Source organism: Terrapene carolina, unplaced genomic scaffold (genome assembly GCF_002925995.2).
Source record: "Terrapene carolina triunguis isolate 2854851 unplaced genomic scaffold, T_m_triunguis-2.0 Scaffold130, whole genome shotgun sequence".
Taxonomy (NCBI): domain Eukaryota; kingdom Metazoa; phylum Chordata; order Testudines; family Emydidae; genus Terrapene; species Terrapene triunguis.
Window position 1 is genome coordinate 38,644,781 of NW_020664481.1, and position 27,436 is coordinate 38,672,216.

At 42.5% G+C, this 27,436-nt stretch overlaps 1 protein-coding gene across 1 annotated transcript in view; it reads right to left on the bottom strand.

Annotated features, from left to right (window-relative positions):
- LOC112103905 (transcription initiation factor TFIID subunit 4-like) overlaps positions 1–27,436 on the bottom strand; it is a 205,201-nt gene that overhangs the window by 95,533 nt on the left and 82,232 nt on the right. Inside the window, 2 exon segments of the mRNA XM_026652640.2 lie at positions 4,770–4,826; positions 27,111–27,236. Of these exon segments, the coding sequence (XP_026508425.1) occupies positions 4,770–4,826; positions 27,111–27,236 (183 nt within the window).

A 27,436-nucleotide genomic window follows, 5' to 3' on the forward strand; every position in this document is an offset into this window, starting at 1 on the left:
ATCAGCATTGTTCCTGGGGGTGCAGGGCAAATGGCCCATGTAGCTCAATTTCTGCAATGGGGTAACAGACTGACAACCTGTGCCCTGGAAATGTTTTTTCCAAGGCCAAGGAAAGACAGGCCAAGGAAAGACAGTATCGGAGCCTACTCAAATCAAGGGAAGCTTATAGCACATGGGTTGGGACAGAATACTGCAACCTAGTGAATGTCCAGCAGAGGGAGCTTTACTAAGGGCTGTGTGCGTGACAGGACCATTGCCCCATCCTCAACAAATGCCCTGGAAGAGCTTTCTCATTTCAGATGTGTTGTTACTATTGTGCAAATATTAAAAAGGTGGGCTGCTGGCACAGATAAGGATATCATCCCTGGAGTGCACTCAAAGTGAAATTCTGTCCCCACTGAAATCAATGGGAGTTTTGCCACTGACTTCCGTGGGGCCAAGATTTCACACCCACGGTGTACAGTGCATCTGAGACCAAATTCTGCCTAGGGGTTATTTAAACTGATCTGGGCCCTGGACGCATGCCCTAATATACTGTGTTCATGGTGTGTCTACTTTAAGTTTTTATTACTATGTAATATCCTTCGTTGGTGATGACACAAAGATTTTAACCTAGTTAAACTATTGGGATGAACAAATTCAGCTACTTCACTTTCAGCCTAAATAGGCATTTCAGTTAATGGACACTGAACATATAGCAAGTTATCCATAACAGAAAGGATGCTCAGGATCTCACCTCTGTCTTTCTTTGAAACCATTGATATTATTAATTACTAGGTGTTGACTCAATTATTCCTAATCTTTCTCTAATCTTGCTAGCAGTTATATAGTCTGTTTTATGTCCTATTTAATTAACCCTTTTTATGAACGTTAGAGAACTCATTTCTCTAATATACATTTGTAGTTGATTTTCCATTCTTTCAACTGACTGAACAATTGCCATCATATTTTTTAAAATTTGATTTTGAAAGGTTTAACAATGTAATAAAAAGTAAATGTTGTCCACAAATATTGCTATTCCTTGTACAGGTCGAACTGACAATCACACTGAATCTTTCTTATTTCAGAATGTAGCCTAGGTTTAAATACTCTTGTAGTTCAGTATACAAGTGAAGAGGAGCATTTTTCTTGCAATAAACTAGCTTAAAGATAATGTTGCATCACTTTGTTAAATAGGTTTAACGTTAAAATACGCTTACTGGTCACCGTCTTGTCCTTGTCAACAAGGAGAGTTGCACCAGTTTAATGAAGACATGAATTTTAATTAAAAGTTAAACAAGTGTAAACCCCAGCTTGAACACTTATTTTGATTTAGCTTACATCAATTTGGAACAGGTTTAAACTAAACCTTAATAGACCACTCAAACAAAAAATAGACCACACAGGAGTTTGCATCAGTATGACTAAAACAGTGCAAGCCTGTGTGTAGATAAAGCCTCACTGTCACAGACAGTGTCTATGGTAGGGCTATATATAACAAGGTTAGTTATTATGTTTAATAAGTTTTTTTAACCAAATTTAAAACTGGTTTGGGCTAATTTGGTTTAAAGAAAATGTGACTGTCCAGAGGTCCTGAACATAAAAGAGTACCCTTTGCTTTTATTTATTTTTTTCTTTCTCTTATCTCTTCCTATTATAATTTTTTCCTATATTTTTATATCTTTCTTCTCAACTCTAAAACTAGGTATTTCATCCTTTAGATTTGTCTTCCCCATAAACCATTGCTAAGCCACTCCTTTCAGATTTCACCTTTCTCTCTCATCTCCCACATTGGTCCCATTCTCTGCACATCATTGTCTTTATTTCTAGTGCCCACACCTTGGACTTCTCTTTGCTTCTAAAGTCTCCACCCACTTTGACTCTGAGTTTACCTGAGATGGATCCAGAGCACAGTCCTGATCACCCTACAAATGAGGATGAAGAGATAATGTCAAAATGTTTGGGTGGGTAATAGAATGAATATGCTGGTGTCAGCGTTCAAATATAGGTATATCAACAGCCCTGAAACATTATAGATTTATAGAGCCTGTAAACCCTTCCAGATAATGGTAAAATTCTCAAATCTTTATCAAAAGAAGAGCAAATTTATGATTTACAAGCATAAAACGTCAATTATGCTTCACAAACCCCAACACTATCCGGGAAATAAGACTAAGCTCCAAAGCGCTGTACATAAAATAGGAGACTTGGGGGTTCTCAGCATACCTGACTAAATAATAGTGTCTAACCACCAGCCAGAAGGGCAAATGAGCAACAAGTGTCTTCAAAATCCAACATTCAAGTCATTTTTATAAATTAGGGAAATATTGATTTCAATTCAGCTAATCTTCATAGAGCTAACGATATCACCTTCATCAGTTCACAAAATCTGGAGGGAGACCCAAATCTCCTCTTGAATATAGATCATCTGCACATTTAAAAGTAGACCAGCTGGCAGAGAAGTTATAAAACTGAGACTTTTTTTGAAAAGTTAATTCAAGGTCTTTAATTTCAGATAATATAATGCCCCAATTACCATCTGGCCGCTAGTATATCATCTTCTGTATTACAAAGTTGGTCATTTTGTCTCAGTAGTACCAATGCAACTGACTATGTCAGTATTCATTCAGCAACTGATCCAACTAAACTATATGTAAAAAAAAGCTAAACTAAAAGACATGTCACTCCTACTTACTTTTTGTACTCTCCACCCATTTTGGGGGCATTCATTGCAAAATATATTTTAAATATACATTAAATATATTTAAATATTTGTAGGTGAAAAGACACTCAGTAAAATGAAGAAAAAAATTCAGAACCCTAATTACTGAAAAATGAGTCTTATCTTATAGTCATATGGTTTTAAATATGTAGAATAAAATTCAACTTCAGACAGAGGCAGAGAGCCAGCAAATTATGCACTTTAATTAGAAGGGTGGGAAACAAGGCAGGGCTATTGTACAAAAGAACAAGGTGCAGCATTCTGAAACAGAAAACCCGGTATTCGTTCTACATTTGTTCATTCCAACAAGTTACCATATTCAGGAACAATTACTACTTTAAAGTCACACAGCAGTTTGATCTGAGCATTACTAATTAGATTACCACCAAAATATTTGCTAACTCAATAATAAAGCAAGATTATTATTTTTTAACGTTTTCTTCTATTCACAAGTCTGTACAGCATCACTCCCCCTAGTGGATCAAGAAATGCAATGTATATCAAAATTACTTTGAATTTCTCACAGTAAGAAGAGATGCTCAGAGCAAAAGCAACCAAATCTACTAGACAGTAAGTCTTTCAGCACAGCAATAAAGAATTCATCTTATTTCAGTCTGATTACTTGCTAAAACACGTATTTTTACTAAAAGAGACAATCATTTTTCCTTCCCCTGCCTACCAATTAACTAATAAGAAGAGCACTCAATGAGACACTATGGCTCCATACCGCCAACGAATGGCAAATATTTCTAGGATTGTTTACTTACAACAACAAAATAATTAAATCTACTAACCAGCTTAGCTTTGCAGGCAGTATGAACTACAAATGTCTGAACAGTGCCTCATTCTCACTTTCAACAGTAGAATAGCTTTTGTGGTAATCTCAGCAGCCAGTTTTGCTACATTTCATTAACTTCAATTATTTTTACATATTTTCAAAACTGATTTTCTTTTTGTATCTATGCCTTAGTATCTTTGTTGGTAGCTGGTATGACAATTCCAGGGCTTTTCCAGGAAAGTAGTTGATTAGTGAAATTTTCAAAATATTTTCAAAATCCTTAGTCCAGAAAAGCAGCTACCCATGGCAAAAAGTTTAAATGAACTCTTTTTGACATTTCTTCTTCATTACATATTTCATATCTATTCACAGTAATTTATGTCATGGAAGAAATTAATATATATTTCATCTATGTACTTCAGAAAAGAGCAGCTTTTTTGCTTCTCACCCTATATACATGAGATCTGTATAGCTATGGGAATTATAAAACACTGACCACACAGAGCAAATATAAAACGGGAAAAACAGGGAAATAGGTAAAATATTTGTCAAACAAATACCTCTGTAAATATTATCTCCTAATGGACTTCGTTAATACAATTAATGGAATTTAACTTCAGCTAACAGGGATCGGGGTTTGCTGGGTATCCTATTGATATTGGTTTTTTAAATAACAATTGCATTTAACAGATAGATATTTTATGTCTTTCTAAATAAAGTTATGACTTGATCCTTTTAAGTACATAGGGTAACTGTAAGCAAGAGGCAGGCTCCTTAATTCAGTGTGAATAAAGGATGCTCAGCACCTCACAGAACTGGACCTTCAACTATAATATCAAAACTTCAAATGCAGTTATTTGATGATTTTTAGACTACAGGAACAAAGAATGATGACTGAATAAAACATCAAGCTTAAAAACATTAATTGTTACAAAAACAAGTAACTAAAGTAACACATTTCTAGGAAGTGACATTTTACAGAAAGACAAAGGCATACATTTTCCACCAAAATCTAATGTCGCTGTCATCATCAACAACCCAACAAAAGCTACAGCTACCTAAAATGGAAATGAAAATGTAATGTATGGAAATATTCTCTTATAAAATCTCCTTAGGCTTCACATGTATTCATGTATTAGTTTGCAAACATTAAGATCAAAGGCAAAGCAACAAATACATCCTAAAAGTTTTAGTCAGATTTTTATTAACGATATACAAGTAGCAAGGCATAAAAAATTAATATGTTCAAGCCTTGAAATGTCAAGTGTAATGATCTCTAGCTCTGCTTACCTCCTTTGCTTTTTGTTTCAGCCTAGCTTGCTCTGGGTCTTCTTGCCTTGAGCGACTCTACATGTTTAAAAAAAATGAGAAAAAAGGTTAACAGATGGTTTAAGAACCCCTCATCTGTTGCAGTAAGTTAAAAAATAGCAAAGAAAAGGGAACAGGATACAAGGTGTCAAAGATGGGATGCTTAAAGTCATAGAAGTGCAATTTCAAGCCTGTAGGCCTCACCCAATACACTGTTAAATATTCAGTTGTAAATAAAATCTACACTGTAAGTTTAAATAAAAAACCCAAACTTCTGTTATTACCAACTCTGAATTTCAAGAGAAGTTTAGATTCTGGCTATTTAATACCTACACATGTGTTTGCTATGAAACAATTATGTCCTAACTCAGAAAAGAAAAGCATCTGATAGAAGCATCGTTCAAATATTTTACATTGTCTTTTATCGTTTATTGATTTAAAATTCTTCACAATCAAATAATTATACTCACATATTTCATTAACAGAAACATATTATAAGGTTAAAGCTGGTCTCGATACAAAATGAATATATCTATTAGAAAGTCCTTGTCTCAGCTATCATCAAACTAGCACAATTAAAAATGTGAGCATTCTGTAGAAGCATACTGTGTTTACAGCGTAAAAACACATATGTAAGGCTCAGCCAAGACATGACTCCTTTCTATTAATTGTCGTTCTATAAACTACCAGTGAGACCCTCCTAAAAGCAATCCTTACAAGACATTTTCCCTTCAGAAATAGAAATAAGTAGCTTTCAGATGCAGAAAGAATAAAGCTATGATTATATATATGTGATCCTTAGAGTATCTCTCTATAGGTATTTATATATTTGTACATAAATACTAATAACTAATTATTGCCTGCATATTTTAAGACAATTATGTCACACATTTAAACCAATATGCAGACACTAAATATGTATTAAAGGTCAAGAGTAATGAGAAATTCCTGAACTCAGATTCATGGAATTCAGTTATCACTCAAACAAAACAAAAGAAATTTAGAAGCAGATTAGAAATGTATTATTGTAGTTTCTCAATTTATTATATAATTGGCTAAAATTCAGATAGTTATGTATCAAAACTATATCCAGTCATAGTAAAAAAATCTGTGGTTCCCATATGAACAATTATTCTTGTTTTGACACATGAAAGGTGTAATTATTTATTATTTGTATATTTCTTTGTATATTAAGTTTCCTGCTATGTCATTTACACAAATATTAATGGAAGAGTAGTTCTATCCTTTTTCTTTCCTCCACCTTTCCAACTTGGAGAAAGATCTAAGGCTTCGGAACAGGAAGCGTGAATAATTTGCAATCACATGGATGCTGGTGGGTGTATGTATGTGTGTGTGTGACATCTTATATTGTGCTCTTGTTAAAAATGTAGGAAGTTAAAAGTCCATGAAGAAAAAGCAAATGGAAAGCATGAATTAGGAGTGGGAAGAGGCTGGCTCCTAACATGGCAGACATAGCTGTAGGGAGTTCTGACTATCTCATAGCTGATATTCTCTAATGTCCTGGGACAAACACAGCTACAACTCTGAATTTTGGCAGGTAAAAGAAAACTCACTCTGAATTTACTGTACTGTTTTTTAACTGTAATTATTTTTCCAACTGGTACTGCATGTAGATTAAAGCTATGATGCCAAAAAATCAGGAACAAACTGGAGGAAAGGCTTTTTCAAGATTTGTCTGACACTGTCATCACACATGCTAGCTTCATCTTCCAATAGCACCTAACAGTGATTTTGTGGCTGCTGTCATAGTTAAGGACAGCTTGGCTAGAGAGCTTCTGGAGAACAGGCAATGAGAAGCAGAATACTATAGATCTCTAATGACTACAAAGTTATACCAGCCAAGATAAAACTTCAAGATGACGTACAGAAGGGGACTTGAAACTACAGTGATCAGGCAAATGCAAAAGCTCACGACAGGTAAATTGGTCTAATCAATTGTTAAAGTAGAAGGCTGGGAATAAGGAAATCTGGGTTCTATTTTCAGATCTGAGAGATCTGTGAACCGATTCAGCAAAGCAACTAAGAACTTACTTAAATCCATTCCTATTCAGCAAAGAATTTAAACATATATTTATTTGGCCTTCAGTAGGGTGTAAATTTATGCTTTGCAGAAAAGGGATGGACTCAAGCACATACTCAAGGGCTCAGGGTTCGGCAACGTTCGGCAGGCGGCTTGCCAGGGTAAGCACCCTAGCGGACCGGGCCAGTTTATTTACCTGCTGACGCGGCAGGTTCGGCCGATCGCGGCCCCCACTGGCCGCGGTTCGCCGTCCCGGGCCAATGGGGGCGGTGGAAAGCCGCGGCCAGCACATCCCTCGCCCACGCCGCTTCCCGCCGCCCCCATTGGCCTGGGACGGCGAACTGCGGCGAGTGGGGGCCGCGATCGGCTGAACCTGCCGCGTCAGCAGGTAAATAAAGTGGCCCGGCCTGCTAGGGTGCTTACCCTGGCGAGCCGCGTGCCAAACATTGCCGACCCCTGGCTGAACAGGCCTTGCTTTGTCACCTAGTACAACTCATTTAGCCAATTTGTGACTCAGTATCTCCATCTGTAATATGAAGAACTGCTACTGAGGAGGACAGTTTGGACTTCGTTTGAGCAGGATTTCTCTAAAAGTCCCTTGTCCATCCAAAAGCCAGGCTGTCAGATGCTGTGTTGGGGTGGTTGATCCTGCCCCCTTCAGTGACAGTAGGTTTTGAGGTGTCCGTAAGTGAATGCCTGAAGGTCCCTCCCTGAGGGAAGGGAGAACCTGTTTCTGATAGACCCTGAGTGGGAGGCATTTCTCCCTCTCGCATATTAGCCCAGTTTGTGTTAATTACCTGTGTTTTGTTTATGGACTACCCTGGAAAGGAGAGACTTGGAACTGACCAGGCTAGAGAGCCAAGTCCCAAGAAGAGACAGCCGCTGCCCCAAGAGAGCCATGAAGGGATGCCAGACAGTGAGCTGACTCTCCTCACACCTTCCTACTACTGACTGTAAATTCTGGACAATAGAGGGGTAGTAGGAAATGGCCCAGGGAGGGAAGTCTTAAGGTGTCAGACCCTTTGGTAGCCCTCACGGGTCCCTGAGCCAGAGCCCGGTGGAGTGGGAGGGCTTGGGCTTCCCTACCAACTCCCCTGTCTGTATGTTGAAGGGCCCAATCCCTGACCAGTAGGTGATGCTCCCCATGAGCAACAACCATCACAGCACCCCCACAGTGAATACCTATAAGGATCAACATTTGAAGAATTGCTACAGATAACAGCTATGATCTTATGTTTTAAGGTGTAAAAATTTTTTTTTCCTGACCTGATCAAACAAAACCAGGCCAGGAGATGAAAGTTCAAGATAATCTGAAAGAGATTCTTAAAGCAACCGAGATTCTCTGCAAAGCTCCAGAACAAATAATAAAAATGGTCTGGGGGTGAAAGCAGCCAGCCAACTCCCAAACAGAACTAAATAAGAGAATTTCATCAGCGGTGAAGACATACAGTAATGTGTGGCATTAAAGAGGTAAACATATAGTTAAAAGTGAAGTTGATACCATGTTTAGAATAATTCAGTGGATTTATGGTTCCGCTACTAACCCATTATTAAGTCTATTTAAAAAAAAATAAGACTGACTGCCTTTAGAATAACTAGAATCCAGACTTCATGTTATATGGCTCACTGCTGCAATCAGTAGTGGCCTTTCTTGCTTTAGTGCATTGGTCAAATTCAGGAACTTTTATTTACCCTTCTTGTCAAGAATTAGACTTTTTAACAGAACGTTTAAAGCAGGGGTCGGCAACGTTTGGCACGCGGCTCGGCAGGGTAAGCACCCTAGCGGGCCGGGCCAGTTTATTTACCTGCTGACACGGCAGGTTCAGCCGATCGCGGCCCCCACTGGCCGCGATTCGCCGTCCTGGGCCAATGGGGGCGGTGAAAAGCCGCGGCCAGCACATCCCTCGCCCGCGCCACTTCCCGCGGCCCCCATTGGCCCGGGATGGCGAACCGCGGCCAGTGGGGGCCGCGATCGGCCGAACCTGCCACGTCAGCAGGTAAATAAACTGGCCCAGCCCGCTAGGGTGCTTACCCTGGCGAGCCGTGTGCCAAACGTTGCCGACCCCTGTACTACAGGTACCCTTGTCACGTAATCCTATTCATAAATGTATCAAGCTCCTCAAGCCTCCTAATAAATGACTGTTTTCAGTGTACAACAAAAGATTAAATCACCTTGTAGTTAACCCACCTGAAGCTAAAGCCCAAGTAAACAGCTGTGTCTTGTCTCTGAGGGTCATCCAATGCAAGTTCTACTGTTTTGACCTGTAGTAAGAGCAGGATCCTGATTTAAGGACTATCCAGAGTGTGCAAAGCTAAGGACTCCCAGGAGAGGAGACTCAATTGATTTCTAAGACACTCAGAAAACATAACGAAGAGCATGGTATAAAGATGCAGAAATAGAGGGATCTCAGCTGTCTCAATGGCTCATAAGGTGAGAGGTGGTCTCTTAGGTAGGCCTTAAGTGCGTCATAGCAGAATAAACCCAACACTTGGATTGGACGCTGAAGCAACTAGGAGGCTAATGTAATATGTTTGATATAATTTAGACTACAAAGAAAATACCATGATGCTCAACACTAGAAGAAGCTTCCCATTGACTTTCAAAGGTAGCCCTATATGCAGCATGTTGCAGAAGTCTAGTAGGGAGGTGACAAAAGAATAGATCATTGAAGCAAAGCTCCATCTTAAAACTAGTTAGATTTCCCCCACCAAAAGTACTCCTACTAGAATGCTGTTCCAGGACCTCACTCCTCTGATGGTTAGAAAGCTTTGCCTAATTTCTAGCCTAAATTTACTCATGCCCAGTTTATATACATTTATTTTGTGCCATCACTGTCCTTTTGCTTAAATAGCTCTTCTCCCTGCCTGGTGTTTACCTGCCTAATGTATTTGTAGAAAGCAACCATATCCCATCACCTCACAGTCTATGTTTTGCTAGGTTAAACAAGACAAGTTCTTTTAATCTCCTCTTGTAAGACAGATTCTCTGTTCTTCTGATCATTCTAGTAGAAAACCTTCATTTTAAAATCTGAGATTTTTATGAAAGGTTTCTTCAAATGCTGATGAAATCGAGACTTAAAAGCATATAAGCTGCCCGAAATGTGTCACAGCTAACTGGGGTGATTTGATATGCTACTTTTAAAAACATCACTGGCTTCTCGTCACACTCCATTTCAACTGTAAGCTTCTTGTCCTTGCGTCTAAGATCCTGTACAACTTTGCTCCTGCTCAGCTCTTGAACTCCTACTTACTGCTCTACTCTTGTCCCTTTTTGCTCCCTTCTTGCCTTCTTCACTCCACTCAAGCTACCTAACAGCCCCCTTTGTGCTCTCTTATTCTGGTCTCCAGGACTTCTTCCAGGCCACCCCTTTTACTTGGACCCCTCCTCCAATCTCAGTCTGCCACATCTCCACCCTCTCTGTCCTTCAGACACAAACTTCTTTCACAACCTCAAAGCATGGAAGCTTTAAGTAAAGTGGATATTAAAAATATAAACTTTAAATCCTGAAACTTTTTTCAGGCACCTGTTCACCACCACTCAGTCACTTCAGTTCCTTTTGGAACCCTTCCCCCATCATTCAACCCTGTGGCCATGTCTAGACTGGGAAAATAGCTGATATATTTTAAACGTGATCTAACATATTTTAACTAGCACATTTTTAAACCCTAGGCTTCCTCCTAAGATTCCCTTTGAGGGTTGACCATGACCAGCTAACATGTTTTTAACGTTGTTAACCCCACCTCTTAGAATTTAAGAACACATTCATTAATTACTTAGCTAACGTGTTTTTAAACACGACCTGTTTTCCTAGGCTGGGCAGGATGCTATTTTGTCTGTGTAGGCTGTAAGTTCCTTGGGGTAGGGCCCTTGTCATCTTACTTATCTGAAAAGCACACAGCTTACTTTGAGCTCTAATATACATAATAAGCTTTGAAAATGTGATTCACTAATGTTAAGTTTAATGTATGGTATTCAAAATAAATACTTAAGGGGGGGTTTCAAAGCACATTTTGTCAAACTCCTTTGACAAAGGAGCTTTCTGAAAACTCAGCTTTTCTTCCTAATATAGTGAAGTATTATTAAATAGAATGACGACAGCTGCTGCATTTTAAGGCAGGAGATATGCATCCCATAGAGCAGCGGTTCTCAAACTGGGGTCAACGGACCCCAAGTCATGTCTGGTTCCAGGGGGGTCCACGAGTCACGTCCGGGGCTGCTGGCCCCGCTGATCAACTCCTCCTCCTCCCCCAGAGTGCCTCCTTTACTCTGCGAACAGCTGTTCAGCAGCGTGCAAGAGGCGCTGGGAGGGAGGGGGAGGAGCAGGGACGAGGCACGCTCAGGGGAGAGAAGAGGTGGGGAAGAGGAAGGGCAGGGGTGGACCAGGTGCAGGAAGAGGTGGGGTGCAGCCTTGGGGGAAGGAGTAGTGTGGGCCTGGGGCTAAGCGGGGTTAAGCACCCCCAGGGAAAATTAAAAGCCGGCTTGTGGGTCTGCAAAAAAATTTAAATCAAAATGGGGGTCCTCGGGTTGCTAAAGTTTGAGAAATGCTGCCATACAGTTCTTTCTTGCAGTTAGACAGCGTTTGCATTTTTTTAAATGAACAAAGTTTACAAGTTTTATTTTTATATTGTAGTTGAATATATCCTCCTCCTGTAGCCATTTTTTCAAGACAGATAGAATATCAATAATTATGCAAAATATTATGGTCAGAATTATAATCCCTTTGCTCACAGTTCAATAGGTTGTTACAATTTATCCACACAATTTGTAAAATCAGTGCTGCACTACATTTTACATTTTATGTCATTTACAAAAATATAAGATATACCACTAGATTCAGAATCACTTTGGAGCCTTAAGCTTAAAGGACTTGTGCTTTAAAAGCTCTCAGGGCTAGCATGTGATTGTCTTCTGCTTTCAGCAAGCACTTCCATCACAGTCTAGCGCCAGGCATTTATAACTTCACTTTTTTTTTAAATCTATATTGGGAGACTTTAATGTTTCAAATTCATCTTTTTCATTAAAATTAAGAGTCACAACTGTAGGTGCTGCACTATTGAGAGCCACTGCTGTGCCAACAGTTTCAATTTTAAACCTATTTTTCCCACTGATGACATTAGAACTTCACCCACGGCTGCACCAATTTATAACTTTCACTTTTCATTAAAGAAGTTAAATTGGCAACATGAAACACTTTGCTTTCACATTAGCTGTGTTAATAAAAAGTGAAAGTTAAAAGCAGCATAGCTGAGGGTAAAACCCTATCCAAAGTTGTGGTCACACTGAGGTGGCATGCAAAAGTACACGTCCAAAAGCTGTTTTTTTGTTATGTTTTTAATTGTTAAAATGGTAGAAAGTAACAAAATTTCAAATCCCCCAAAACTAAGCCCCCCACTTTCTTATCACAAATGAGCAGTATTGCATCAATTGTCACCCTCATTGTTAGTCTTGGGAGACAGGAAAAGGATTAAATAAGCATGGAGATTTAACTCTCCTCTCACTCAGAGAGGTGGCTCCTACAGAAGAGGATGGAAGCCCATCGGCAGGACTGTAGTAGGGAAATTTGCTATTGCCACTATCTGCACTACATCTGTTCAGTGAATAGAGGACCGTAGCCTTGAGTGGTGTCAAATTCAGTACCATAAGCAAGCACTAAAATTAACTTTATAAACTGCACCAGAATATAATCCTTTGTTCACTAACCTAGTGACAATTTTTACCAAAAAGAGGCTATGAAAAAACATACTACACTCCTATGATTGTCGTATTTATTTTTAGTACCCAGGAATTTGGTAGTACCATAAACACTAAACGAAAAAACACTAAAATGGATGGACTAATAATAACTGAGTCCCAGGACCTGATAGGATGATATATGCCATTCAATTAAACGTATGGTGAGAAAAATTCATTTGTAAATGTCACACATCATGTGCAATGAAGCCAGTATGATCACCTGAACAAACATTTTAGTTTTTTAAACAATTTTGAAATGGTCAGCTTCCTTAAATACTGTAACACGGAATATTTTTTATTTCTTAATTCCTTGGGCATAGACAACCCCCATCTACACATCTCTAGTGTAAAAAGCATGTGACTATTCAAATATCCATTTAGAAATAAAATCAATCCATGATCACCAACTATGGTTTCACATTGTGTTTTCTTCTGCCACCAAGAGCATTTCCATTATTGACCACATATTCAAAATCTTATTCTGCTCTCACATGTAAGCCTTACACATCCCAGGTTATTGAGACAGTAAACAAAAGAAACAAATAAGGCCCAACACTTTTAGTGTAATGCAAAACAGTGTTCTGCTCTCTTAGAAATCCCATTCAAAGCAGACCACATTAAATGTAAAGATAAATTCCTCAGCTGATTTCAGTCTGGCTTTTGACCTTTTTGTTGTCCTAAGACTGCTCTTTGCTGTCTCTCTCTAAGGGCAAATCTTCACTACCCGCCGAATCGGCGGGTAGCAATCGATCTATTGGGGATCGACTTATCGCATCTAGTGAAGACGCGATAAAATCGATCCCCAATGGCTCTTCCGTCGACTCCGGAAATCCACCGCGGCAAGAGGCGGAAGCGGAGTCGACGGCGGCGCGGCAGCGGTTGACTCGCCGCCGTCCTCACAGTCAGGTAAGTCGACCTAAAATACGGAACTTCAGCTACGCTATTCACGTAGCTGAAGTTGCGTATCTTAGGTCGACCCCCCCGTAGTGTAGACCTAGCCTTAGAATGTAATTTCCCCCACTCACCACTGACAGACAGATTCAAAGGCTCTCTCCCTTCTGCATCCAGAGGGGAGCAAAGACCAGTGGATCCTGACTAGAAGTGCATACAAGGTGGAGAGCAGGCTCTGATGCATGTTCCCTCTGTAGGGCTTGGGCTCCATGTATGCAGAGAAGGTTGTGGCCAGCTGTTGTATGGCATTGTTCTCTCACCCCAGCATTTTTCACCAGCAAGACAAACCAAAATAAGGTAATGTTGATTCAGACAGCATTATCTTGTGTGGATCCTCTTGCCACAATGTGGAACCCTCCCTTGACAACCCATCTCCTCCAAATTTATGTTTTCATATTGGACTCATTACCATGGTGTCTGAGCCGGAGAGAGAGGGTCCAAGACAGGCGGTGGCTGGGGATCACAATGGGTTTTGGGGGACAACCTCACTCCAGCCACTTCTACCAGGGAGAGAGTAGAAACAGTGGGAAAAAAACCTGTGGACTTGACCCATTCAGCTTTCTCTATCATCATACTCAACATATCACAGACATACACCAAACTTCTTCTATGGGCAGGTTACTCCATAACCGCCTGTTGTATGGTTTGTTGCACTTCCCCCCAAAGCATCTGGTACTGGCTCCTGTTAGAGACACGGTACTAGTCTAGATGGACCCCCAGGCTGATCAGGTAAAGCAATTCCTATATTCCTAAAATACTAACCTTAAAAATGAACCTAACAGTCCTGTGATTGTACTTTTGTTCATAATAAACCACAGCGCTATTAGAAAGCGTCTACCTGTGATTGATCAATTTTACATCTGCAATACAATGAAAATAGGGGAATCCCTATATTCTGCCCAAATTATTGGCAAACTCTATGAGCTACAAGGTGTGGCCATGGCATTAGGAGAGTTCCAGTCAGATTAAGGCTATTTTGCATACTGATATTTCAGAGGTACTCTCTAGTTAGACTTTGCTTTCCCTAAATTCTCTTTTTTCTTCTATGTCTCCCTTGTCTGTAATTCTACTTATCATCCTCTCTAAAATATTTCCAGCATCTAATTCTGCCTGTTAAGATGCTTACCTATTTCCTAATCATGTCCTGATTTGACTACTGCATTTGCCTCTTTTATGATCACCTATTATCAGGGCTTCAGAATCCTAGGGTCAAGCTACTTTCTTGCTCAAGAAAGTAAGACCATATTCCTTCCTTCCTCCATCACCTCTCACTGCTTTTTATCCATCTTCAAAATCCAATGAAAAAATGCCAACTTGGTTTTCAAGTTGTTCCAGAACTCACCCCACTATCGCACTTTGACCCTTGTCTACTTGATCATCCCACTTATCAGATCACCCCCAGACTACCTCTCCCAGAGCACCCACAGCCCCCCTGGCCCAAGTTTTAGATAGGGGTATATAGTAAAAGTCATGGATAGGTCATGGGCCATGAATTTTTGTTTACTGCCCGTGACCTGTCCATGACTTTTACTAAAAATACCCGTGACTAAAACGTAGTTCAGTTTCCAAGAGCCAGTTCCATCATTGGCCTCTCTGCTGACAAGGATGTCAAATAGTAGACCACCAACAGTCATCAAACAGTTACATATTTTGGTCAGTAGTTAAAATCCAGCTCAGCTGGCTTGGTAACGAAAGTGTCTGTTTAATGCATCTAACTGACAGCTCAAGTCATAGAACAAATACAGCACTGTCTGTACCATTCCTGGAAAGACCAACGAACCAGAAGATTCATACAACCGTAGAAGCTGAAGTCAGAAAAGTCCCAGGAAGTCATCCAATCCAACAACCAGTCACTGTGGGATTTTCAAAAGTTCATCTAGTTTAACGGTTTTCAAACCTTTTTCATTTGTAGACCCCTAAAAAATTTTGAATGGAGATGCAGGCCCCTTTGGAAATCTTAGACATAGTCTGTGGATCCCTGGGGGTCCATCGACCACAGGTTGAAAACTATTTGTCTAGTTCATTGTCAATGTTAATTTTTATCATCAGCCTCTCTGATAGGACTTCAAACTACATTGCTAAATGCGGCAGAAGTTTTTGTTATAGGAATATATGATAACACTATGAAAGTCACTAAGAGCTGGATGGGAATCACCAACTCTTTGCACACAGGCTACTGAACAGCTATCAGATAGTAATAACTTTCAGTCACTATGAAACTGGGTCACATATGAACTGGAGGTGACATGGGGGGAAAGGTTCATTACTCCTTTACCAATCCTCTGAGCCCCCCAGTCCCTCAAATTATTTAGGATCATTTAAATATGAATGTTACAGAGCAAGGCAATTTAAAAAAGAAAAGATCAACTGAAGTTAAGTACCATAACTTAAAAAATACAGACAGATGTACCCATAGAGTGGTTTACATTAAAAAGTAATCATTTATCTTATGCTGTATGAGATTATCATATTATATTGTAAGAATAGAAATATATTACAATGTATAGTAAGATCAGTAATAAGGTAAGACAAATAACTCCCTTCTTAATATAAACCACTGTACTTACCCTCAATCTCCAGGACAGACTCTACTTTCTACCTATTTTTCTGCAAGTTGGGCATTTCCCACACCCAACCTACCCACAGAATAGTAGATGATTTAGGATTTTCCCTTCCTCACTTCCATAGATATTTTTCCTTTCAACGTCACAATTTCTTCTGTCACATATAGTTATACACAGTCCATCTGGCCTGAGCAACAAGAAATGACAGAACAATATTTTAAAGTATGGGTGCCACCAAGAAATACGATATTTCAGAGAAGAGGCGAATCAGGGAGGGAGCTCTTTCCATTCAAGTAAGAGTCTCATGAAGCCCTTGCTAAGAAACAGCAGTCACAGTATGGCACATGACCTCCAGCCCAAAGAATGGGGAATTGGTTCTGTCATTTAACTACTGCTGGACTATAGCACTGGACACTCAAGAGTCACCTTAGGAAACCAGGGAAATGGAAGCCCCAGTCCAGATTTGACACTGGCTCTCCCAATATCATTGGCCACAAAGCACATTTGTAGAACTTTATTCAGAGAACATTTTGCATTTTAAAGCTTAAAATATTGAAATTATCTATTAAAATTTACAGCAGACTATCACTGGAGTTGTATAATCTTAGAATTTTGTGATGTTAGGGGAAAATTCCTAACCAAATTACTGCAAGATTCTGTAGACTTTGGGCAAAAACCCAAATGGAATCATCTCAATGCTATTCAGTATCTTCATCAGGGACTTGGAAGAACATATAAAATAATTACAGATCAGTTATACAGACCAACCTGGACTGCTTGGACTGCCTGGCCTCTTTTGAAACGCAGGCATTTTAATACAATCAAATGCAAGGTCATGCTATCTAGGAAGGTCACACATATAAAATGGGGGAATGTATCCTAGAAATCGGAGACTCAAATGAGGGATGAACATGATCTTTGGATGTATAAACTGGAGAATATCAAGTAGGAGTACGAAGATGGTATTGCCTCTGTATAACAGAAAAGTCCAAAAATAAGGAACTCAAAGTCCAATGGTCTCGGAGTCTCTCCTCTGGCCACTCACTCCTAGCCATTGACCATTCCCTTCTTAGTTTGTGGAAGCAATAGAGGAACTCAGACCAGCCCACTTCACGTGGGTCCCACCTCAGGGCCCCTGTTCAGAGCAGCCAGAGTTAACCCTTCTCAAGTTCCTTGCTGTTCCCTGAACTGCTTCCTACCTCTGCAGGCTTTCTAGCCTCTTGTTCCGTTTCTCCTTCTTTGGAGTGGTGGTTTCTCAGGCAGCTTCTCAGTTTGTTGGCAGGAGCATCTCTCCACAGTCCCTCTGCTCTCTCTGGAAGCTGCCCTGCCCTTCCAGTCTTACAGCTCTTTTATCCTCACAGCTGCTGTAGGTTGCCAATCATCTCTGACTGAGCAGGAAGGCAGATTCTGTGATAACCCGTTGGTGTATAGATCACATGACACTCCTTTTATGGATAATTTGTTTGTACACTTATGCGTTCATATTTTTCTATTATACTGCACCTATCATATCTAATAACTGTAATATTTATAATATCTGTTGTCCACCATCTACTGCTTGTTTGGAGCAGATCTATGGATTCATCATTTTCATGCAGTTGGTTTCTTGTAGTTTCACACAAGATTGTTCACTCTTTTAGTTACAAATCCATTATTCAGTCCTTCTGTAATTATCAGAATTCAGGTGGTTGCATTTCTGTGTATTTTCTAGATCTTTGTTTGAGCAGGGTTTAAGGGCACTTGGAATTTTGCAAGATCAGACTCTTATAAATCAAAATGGTTTTATTCTGGAAGTAATGGATAAGAGATGCTTGATCTCCCAAACATCCAACAATAACAGAAAGGAAAACAAACATCACGAAAAAGAGAAAATAATTCAGAAGAGCATAGTTTGCAAACAGATAAAATGTTGAAAGGAATGCAAGATGAGAAGAAAAGAATTCAGAAACAGAAACAGAAAAAAGGAAGAAGAAATAGAAAATGAAAAAAATGTACAAAAGATAAGTAATAGTTCTATTTCCACACAAACATTTAAGATGTGCATAATTTTAGCATATAATATTGCAAAGTGTTTATAATGGGTGAAATCTGTGGAACAAAAGGAGAGAGAAAGATCTCATAGTCTGACACTTACAAATATGGAAGGATCAATAGGGGCACTGTAATACCCTAGGAAAAGGTAATGAAAAGGTATGTGATAAAATAGAACAAAGTAAGGCTCAGCTATAATAGTCACAGGACTTTGAGACAAAGGAATGAAAGAGGAAAACAATAAAAGTAACTAAAAGACGGGTGCTCAAAACAAATTCTTCCTTATCACAAATATAAACCACACTAAAAGTGTATCTATCTGAACACACATAATAGAGCATAATCCTACGTGAGGAGAATGAGAACATGCCACAAAAGGAAGATAGTTTGAGACGACATAGAAAGATTTTTTAAAGACATTTTTAACTTGTTTCCTGCTAACCCTGACCATTTGATTTTACAGTTTCCTCATACAAGTGGTACTCAAGGCTATTTTAACTCATGATAATATGCATAGAAACCTAAAAAGAAGTAAGACAGGCAAAGCTTACTTGGTTAGACCATCCACCTATGTTGCTAATACTGACAGTTAGGATGGGGATGATCAGATACTGTATGTACTTGAGGCTCAATGCTGAAACTTACTAAAGGATTCCATAGTAGTAGAGCAAATTCAGAGAAAAAACGGTTACCTACCTTTTCGTAACAGTTGTTCTTCGAGATGTGTTGCTCATGTCCATTCCATTCTAGGTGTGTGTGCGTGCTCTCATGCACAGTTGTCGGAGATTTCTGCCTTAGCGTTATCCGTAGGGCCGGCTGTGGCGCCCTCTGGAGTGCCACGCTCATGCAGCAGTATATCAAGTGTTGCCGGCCCTATGCCCTCTCAGTTCCTTCCCAGCAACTCCAACAGAGGGGCAGGAGGGCAGGTAATGGAATGAACTTGAGCAACACATCTTGAAGAACAGTTACGAAAAGGTAGGTAACCATTTTTTCTTCTTCGAATGCTTGCTCATGTCGATTCCATTCTAGGTGGCTCACAAGCAGAATCTATGGTGGTGGGCTCGGAGTTCACAGGTTAGCGGCTTATAGTACTGCTCTACCGAAGCCAGCATCGTCCCGAGCCTGCTGGGTACGTGTGTAGTGGGATGAAAAGGTATGGACCGATGACCAGGTGGCTGCCCTACAGATGTCCTGGATAGGCACTTGGGTCAGAAAGGCTGCTGAAGAGGCCTGTGCCCTGGTAGAGCGGACGGTGATGATTGCCGTCAGCGGCACCTTCGCTTGATCATAGCAGAAGCGAATACAGGCAGTGATCCAAGGAGAAATTCTTTGAGCAGATACAGGTGACCTTTCATCCTGTCGGCCACAGCAATGAATAATTGTATCGACTTACGGAATGGTTTGGTCCTGTCAATGTAGAAAGCCAGAGCCCTCCTGACATCCAGGGCACATAGTCTGCGCTCCTCCTCCAACTTATGCACCTTCGGAAAGAAGACCGATAAGTAAATGTCTTGTCTCGAATGAAACTGAGAGACTACCTTCGGAAGGAAGGCCGGGTGTGGTCTTAATTGGACCTTGTCCGTGCAGAAGACTGTTTCAGGCAGTTCCGAGGTGAGCACCCGAATTTTGGATACCCGGCGGGCCGACATCACTGAAACCAGGAATGTGACCTTCCAGTAGAGGAGAAGGAAAGAGCAGGAAGCCAGAGGCTTGAAGGGGGGACCTATGAGCCACGATAGCACCAGATTCAAGTCCCTTGGAAGAACAGGATCCCTGATGTGAGGGTAGAGGCACTCCAGGCCCTTAAGGAATCTGGCCGTGATATCCTGAGAGCAAACCAACCGGCCCTCGAGCGGCGGGTGGAAGGCTGAAATGGCTGTTAGATGGACTTTGATCGATGAGAGTGACACACCCCTGGAGCTTGAGATGCAAGAGATAGTCTAGATTGAGTTGCAATGAAGCTCGCTCGGGACGGACACCTTTATCCGCAATCCAGTAGGTCAACCGCTCCCATTTGGCAAGGCAGGTCGCTCTGATGGAGGGTTTTCGCTGGACCCCGGTCGAGCACTGCTGCTCCTGCGTGTTTAGCTATGCAGCAGCCAAGCCATCAGATGCAGCCCCTGCCGTGGTTCTGGGACAACAGGTCCGCCCTGAGTGGCAGCTGGAACGGGGTCACCACCAAGAGGTCCAGCAGGGTACTGTACCAGCGTTGGCGTGGCCACGCCGGCGGTATCAGGATGACCGTTGCCCTGTCTTGCTTGATTTTCATGAGGACCCAGGGGACCAATGGCTCCAGAGGGAAGGCATACATCAGAGGCCCCAACCACGGGAGCAGGAACGCGTCCAACAGGGATCCTCTCTCCATGCCATGAAACGAGCAGAAAACATGGCATTTTCTGGTCTGCCTGGATGCGAATAGGTCCACCCGGGGAGTTCCCCACTTGTGGAAAATAGAACTGACCACCTCTGGGTAAGGGACCACTCATAGCAAGACGAGAATGTCCTGCTGAGGCAGTCTGCCCAAGCGTTCTTGGCCCCTGGGAGGTGAGCGGCTATGAGATGGACATTGTGCTGCAGACAGAAGTCCCAGAGCCAGGGGGCTTCTTGACAGAGGGCAGACGACCTGGCTCTGCCCTGCCTGTTGATATAGAAGACTGTGGCTGTGTGGTCCGTCAGGACCTGAACCACCACGCCTTGTATGTAAGACAGAAAGGCCTGTCAGACTAGGAGAACCGCCCTGAGTTCCCTGATTTTGATGTGCAGGGACCGATCGTGACTGGACCAACAACCTTGCATACTGAGAATACCCAGGTGGGCTCCCTATCCCAAGTCTGAAGCATCGCAAGAGTCACCGACGAGACTGGGGCCGTGAAGGGGACTCCTTCCGGCACCGACATGGGATCTTGCCACCAGGCGAGAGACGACAGTACATGTCTGGAATCCTGACCACCCAGTCCATGCTGTGCCGGTTGGGGACATAGACTGATGCCAGCCACGCCTGTAGGATTCTGAGGTGGAGTCACGCGTGCCGGACCATGTGAGTGCATGCCTCCATGTGACCTATCAGTCTCAGGTTGGGCACGCAGAGATGAGATGAGGTCCACCATGGCTTGGAATCGAGTCTCGGGGAGGAAGGCGCTGGCCCGTGTGGAGTCGAGTACCGCCCCGATAAATTCTATGTGTTGCACTGGAGTCAGGGTTGACTTTTTCTCATTTATTATTAGGCCCAGGTTGCGACAGGTGGAACATACCAGATCGAGATGCCTCCACACCTGATCCAAGGACCGGCCCCTTTTCAACCAATCATTGAGGTACAGGTAGATTTGGACTCCCCAATGTCGCAGGTAAGCGGCCACTGGTGCTATACACTTTGTGAACACTCTCGGAGATGACAAGAGACCAAAGGGCATTGCAGTGAACTGGAAATGGCATTGGCCCAATGTGAAATGGAGGAAACGCCGGTGCCCTGGGAAAATGGAAATATGGACGTAAGCGTCCTTTAACTAGAGAGCAGTGCACCAGTCTCCTGGATCCAGGGATAGAATGATGGAGGCCAGGGAGAACATGCGAAACTTCAACTTTTTGAGAGACTTGTTGAGGCGACGCAGATCTAGAATAGGTCTGAGGCCCCCTTTTGCCTTTGGAATTAGAAAATAGTGGGAGTAGAATCCTCTTCCTTCCATGTTCTGCAGAACCTCTTCCACTGCCCCCAGGCACCAGAGGTTTTCAACCTCCTGAACAAGTAGTTGCTTATGAGAAGGGTCCCTGAAGAGGGACAAGGAAAGGGGATAGAAGGGTTGGTCAGCTATAAATTGCAGGGTGTAGCCCGACAAAACTCTGTCAAGCACCCAGCGGTTCAAGGTGATATGAGACCAAACTGACTGGAAAGGGTGGCGGCAGTTAAGGAAGACAGGGATCCGGTGCATTGACTGGAGTGTTGTCCTCGGGCGCACCCTCAAAATGACTGCTTTTGGCTGTCTTGGTCCCTGGAAGGACCAGACAGGGCAGGGGACAAGATGATGACTGGTGGTGTCGCTTAAAGCCCCTGTCTCTGTCCTTCTTTCTGTAGGCACCCCAAGACCTCAACGACGGTGGAGAGGTGGGGGGCGGAACTAGGCTTTTGAGGAGTATGCAGGCCCAAGGAGCGGAGGGTGGCCCGTAAGTCTTTAAGGCATGGAGCCTTGCATCAGTTATCTCCGAGAATAGCCACGTTCCCTCAAAAGGGAGGTCCTGGAGAGTAGTTTGCATCTCCTGGGACAGCGCAGAGGTCTGAAACCAGGAGCTATGCCTCATGGTTATCACAGAGACGACCACACTGGACGCTGAGTCTGTGGCATTCCAGGCCATCTGGAGGGCACCTGAGGCCACAGCCTTGCCCTCTTCCACCAAGGTGACTAACTCCTGAGCCCGATCCTGTGGGAGACTCTCCTTGAACTTGCTGATGGAGTCCCACAGGTTGAAATTGTATCTGACGAGTAGGCCTTGATGGTTAGATACCCTAAATTGGAGGCTGGCTGTCGAATAAATCTTTCTGCCAAACAAGTCCAGCCTCTTGGCATCTTTATTCTTGGGGGTGCCACTCGCCTGGCCCTCTCATTGACAGCGGACCAGGGACCCCGCAGGAGGGGACGTGTACAGGTATTCAAACCCCTTTGCAGGGATATAGTACTTCTTTTCCGCCTTCTTGGATGTGGGTGGAATGGAAGATGGGGTCTGCCATACAGACTTGTCAATTTTCAGGACCGCTGGGTGAATGGGCAACATGACCCGGGCTGGGGCGGAGGAGGGAATGACATTGAAGAGGTGATTGGACTCCTCAGCTAGCTCCTTGACCTCCAACTTCAGGTTGGCAGTAACCCTCTTGAGTAGGGCTTGGTGCTCCCCGAAGTCATTGGGGGAGGTGCGCTATTGGTTTGTGAGGGCCCTGCCGCCGCCTCATCTCCATGTGCCGGGGGTAGCTTGTCCGATGGAGCTGGGAGGAGCGGTGGGAGTACGGTACCGGCATAACAGGCCAGGCAGGCGCGCACACACACACAGACACAGGTTCCAGTATTACCACTGGGCGGGCCATCGTTCTTGATCCCATACTGGTGCCAAAGGCACCTTGCGGGTTCCTGGCTAGGAGACTATTCTCCCTTTATGGGGGAAGGGCTGAACTGGCCCTCTGACCTGAACCACTGCCCTGCTGGTGACCAGGGCAGGACTGGTGAAGCCTGAGTCTGTCAACTGACCCTCGTCGGAGACCGGTATGGGGAAGTTGAGGGCCAGTGCCTGCCCAAAGAACGGGAGCGGGGCCCTGGTGACCGGTGCTGCGACCAGGAACAGTACCCTACTGGATGGGACCAATGCCTGGGAGATCTGCAAGGCGATGGTGATTGGCGCTTTGGCAATCTCTGGTGGGAGGACTGATGGTACCGTGAATATGGGGATTGGCATCACGACTCCAGAGTCCTATGTCTTGTTGTTGGGGACAGTGGTGTTGGAGATCTGGGCCTCCTGGCCGGAGACCAAGGTTGCGGTACCGGGGTCCTTGGCTGTAGTGAAGGGGAACGATGCCTGCATTCCAGGGACTGGAGACACTCCACTACCTTCGGGGGTGGCCCCATAACCGGCCTGATTGTCGGTACTGGTATCTTGGTGGGATCTGCCAGGCATCTGAGGAGCCAGTTGGCCTAACTGTTTTTTGGCCGCTGGGCCCACTTCGGGCGCAGATGGCGCTGCGATGGGCTGGGACCCCCTACTGCTCCCTGAAGTTGGAGGTGGGTCTCTGGCTGGGCTAGGGGGTCCAACCACAGCGGTACCTCTGAGAGCCTCCGTAGTGGGAACGAGGCCTAACACCAGCCCTTTGCCTGAAGTTCCCTTCTTGCGCAGTGTCTGCGGACCAGTCGACTTAGACCGCTTCTTCAGTAACAGTGAGGGGGAACGGTGCCAGGCAGATTCTGGTGCTGGGGGTGCGCTGCATGCCGATGCCGAAGCATGGAGTCAGAGTGTGAGGGCTCTGATGCCGGGCACAGAACAGCATCCATTAGGAGGGCCTGCAATCGAATGTCCTGCTCTTCCTGAGTCTGGGGATGAACGTTTTTGCAGATCTGGCACTCGTCTTTTCTATGGAACTCCCCCAGGCACTTGAAACAGCTATCGTGCGGGTCACTGATGTGCATCGGCTGGTTGCACTCAGAACTCGCTCGAAGCCTGGGGAGCGGGAGTCCCAGCCAGGACTCTAACCACTAAACTACTATTAAAACGCTTAACAGCTAACTAATCACTCCACTAAACAACAAAGGAGAACGATCTAAACAGTGAAGAACTGCTAATGCTCTTGCTAAGCAAGGCCAGGCACTCCAACCACCCGTCACTGGCGGTAAGAAGGAACTGAGAGGGTGTAGTGCTGGCAGCACCTGATATACCGCTGCATGAGCGTGGCACTCCAGATGGCGCCACAGCCCGGCCCTACGGATAACGCTAAGGCAGAAATCTCCGACAACTGTGCATGAGGGCACGCACACACACCTAGAATGGAATGGACATGAGCAACACATCTCGAAGAACAACTGTTACGAAAAGGTAGGTAACCGTTTTTTCTCTGAATTTGCTCTACTACTATGGAATCCTTTAGTGGATACCACTAAGGCAAAAATCTCCAACAACTGTGCACGTGGGCGCGCACATACCTAGCATGGAATCAACATGAGCAAGCACTCGAAGAAGTAGTAAGAGCACACTTTGGGGGAAATGACACATGAAGTAATAATGATACCTTCTGGCTTGCATTCAAAGAATCAGTAAGGCCTATTTATACTGTTGTGAGAATGCGACATAGCGAAAGAATATGAACTTCAAAAAGCAAAACAGAATGAAAAACAAAACACAGAAAATGAGGGGCTTAAATAAAATGTCCCATTTACACTGGAATTAATGAAAAGTTGTAAAGCTCTTGGCATCAGGAAACATTTCAGGTCCGGAATGATTTTCTTTGGTGTTTTAAGAATTTAAAGATTAGTTCAGAGGAGCAATGGCTAAATTGTTTTATGTCTTCCTGGAAAGTTCTAAAATCCCAATTAAACCAAAAGAAACACGCATACAGTAATAACTCTGCTAGGAAAGGGGGAAAGTGTGACAAACTGGACCAGCTGGTTCTCTTAGCCACTATTTTAAAAATAAAAAACAGTTGACAAGAGAACCAGAAAAATATTCTTCCCAAATGTAACTAATGATAAGTCTTTATCAAAAAGAGACAGGCAGTTTAAGTTAGCAGAAGACAAATGAGTATCATCCTTTCCACCCAGTCTAACAAGCTCTGGAGTTTGTTAGGATACTTAGATGAGAGGAAAGCATTTGAATGAGTCAATTCTTCTTTTCAGCCCATTAAAAAATATTAACTTAAACTAATTTCTTAAATTGATAGAAGCTCTTTCTGAAGGCCAGTCTTCATTTGTAAGAACAAATGGAACAAAATTAGGAACATCAACTCTTTAAAAAGGGTACTGATTTCCCCCATTTTGTCCCTCTTGTGGATAGTGTATATGTAACTAAACTGTATAAATACAAGGGGCAATAAAGACAATTAGGAAGATTAAAATTGTAAGAACAAAGGGTAAATAATAAGCCTATTTGTAAATTACCTTATAATCACTGCAGTTAGAGACATAAAAGACTAATTAGGTCATCTAGTGTATCCTCATATCCAATCCAATGCAGGGCTGTTCCCTAGAAACAACTTTGAAGTATCTTATGCTGAGCGTATCAAAATCAGCCATCTTTATAGTATATGTTACAGATAGGCTCATAAAATACAGGCACCAGGCTTCAAGATAAACTTTAAAAAGCTGTAGTTATGTGTTTGTGAAAATAAGTACATAAGAATGGCCATGCAGGGTAAGAACTATGGTCCATCTAGCCCAGTATCCTGTCTACCGACAGTGGCCAATGCCAGGTGCTTCCGCGGGAATGAACAGAACAGGCAGGCATCAAGTGATCCATCCCCTGTCATCCACTACCAGCTTCTGGCAAATAGAGGCTAGGGACATGCAAATTATGGTGTTGCATCCCTCCCCATCTGAATCCCAGAAGAACTGTGAAATCATAACGTTCAGAATTCAATCAGACAAATGCAGGTATTTAGAAATTACTGCACCAACATTTCTACATATATTGGGACAGATTCTATGCCCATGTGGTATTGCTTCAGAATTACATTGATGCAAACGAGCAGAATTTAGCCAATTAATGAAACAAAATATCTTGAAAATTGAGAATTAAAAGTAAAAATCCACCACTGGCTCACTGCACTGTGTTTAAATACTGCAGATATAGGCTGGGATTTTAAAAGGACATAATGGAGTTAGGCACCTGTTGAAATTCAGTGGGAGTCAAGCACCTAATTCTCTTACACTCCTTGGAAAATCTTATCCATAGTCATCTAGATCTAGAGGCCTCATTACAACAGAAGCTTGAGCTTGGGAAAAGTTGAACACCCACAACTCCCACTGACGTCAATGGGAGTTGCAGTGCTTGGCACTGCTCCAGATCAGGGCAGGAATGATTTTACAGATTACAATAACTATACTAAATCAGGATAACCCAGTGCATTGAGAGTGGATTAATCACCTGAGTTTCCTTTTTTTTTAATTTTAAACTAGATACCTGCTTAACATAACTTGTTTATGTGAACGACATACAATGTACTATCATTATCAGTTTACAAAACTCTAAATCAAAAGTTGTTTAAATGGAAAATGTCTTTATATAATACTAGTAGTATTAGAGCTGGTCTCAAGTTTCAGTACAGATCAGCCAATTTATCCCTAATGGGGAAAATTTTCCAGCAGAATGTATTACATCGGGCTTATGACAGCACAAATGGCGGCAAAGGTGCTTGGGGATCCAACCTGAGCATGTGGACTAACGTGCACTGGTGAAAAGCTACTGCATGTGCACTTGCAAGGGGGGAAGTTACACGGGTCAGAGCACTTTGTTTTTTAAAAAGGAAATAAAATAGGTACCTTGGCTGCCTTTAACAAAATTTCCCTCTCTTGTTCATCTTTCCTTTGCTTTTCTAAACGCTCCAACTGTTCAAAAAACTTCAGCTGTGATCGAACATCTGTAGCCTGTTCATACCATTCATCGTCCTGGGAAATAAGAAACAAGTCATCTTAATAAAGCTATAAATCCATGCAGGCTTTTAAACTACTATGCCTTAGAATCTTCCCTAAGTGTTAAAAAACAAGATATACATGGTGCACCAATTTATTACAAAAAGAGAATGAAGCCAACAGACTTATTTGTTATATTGTAGCTACACAAGTATTTGATAAAATTATTTAATTAA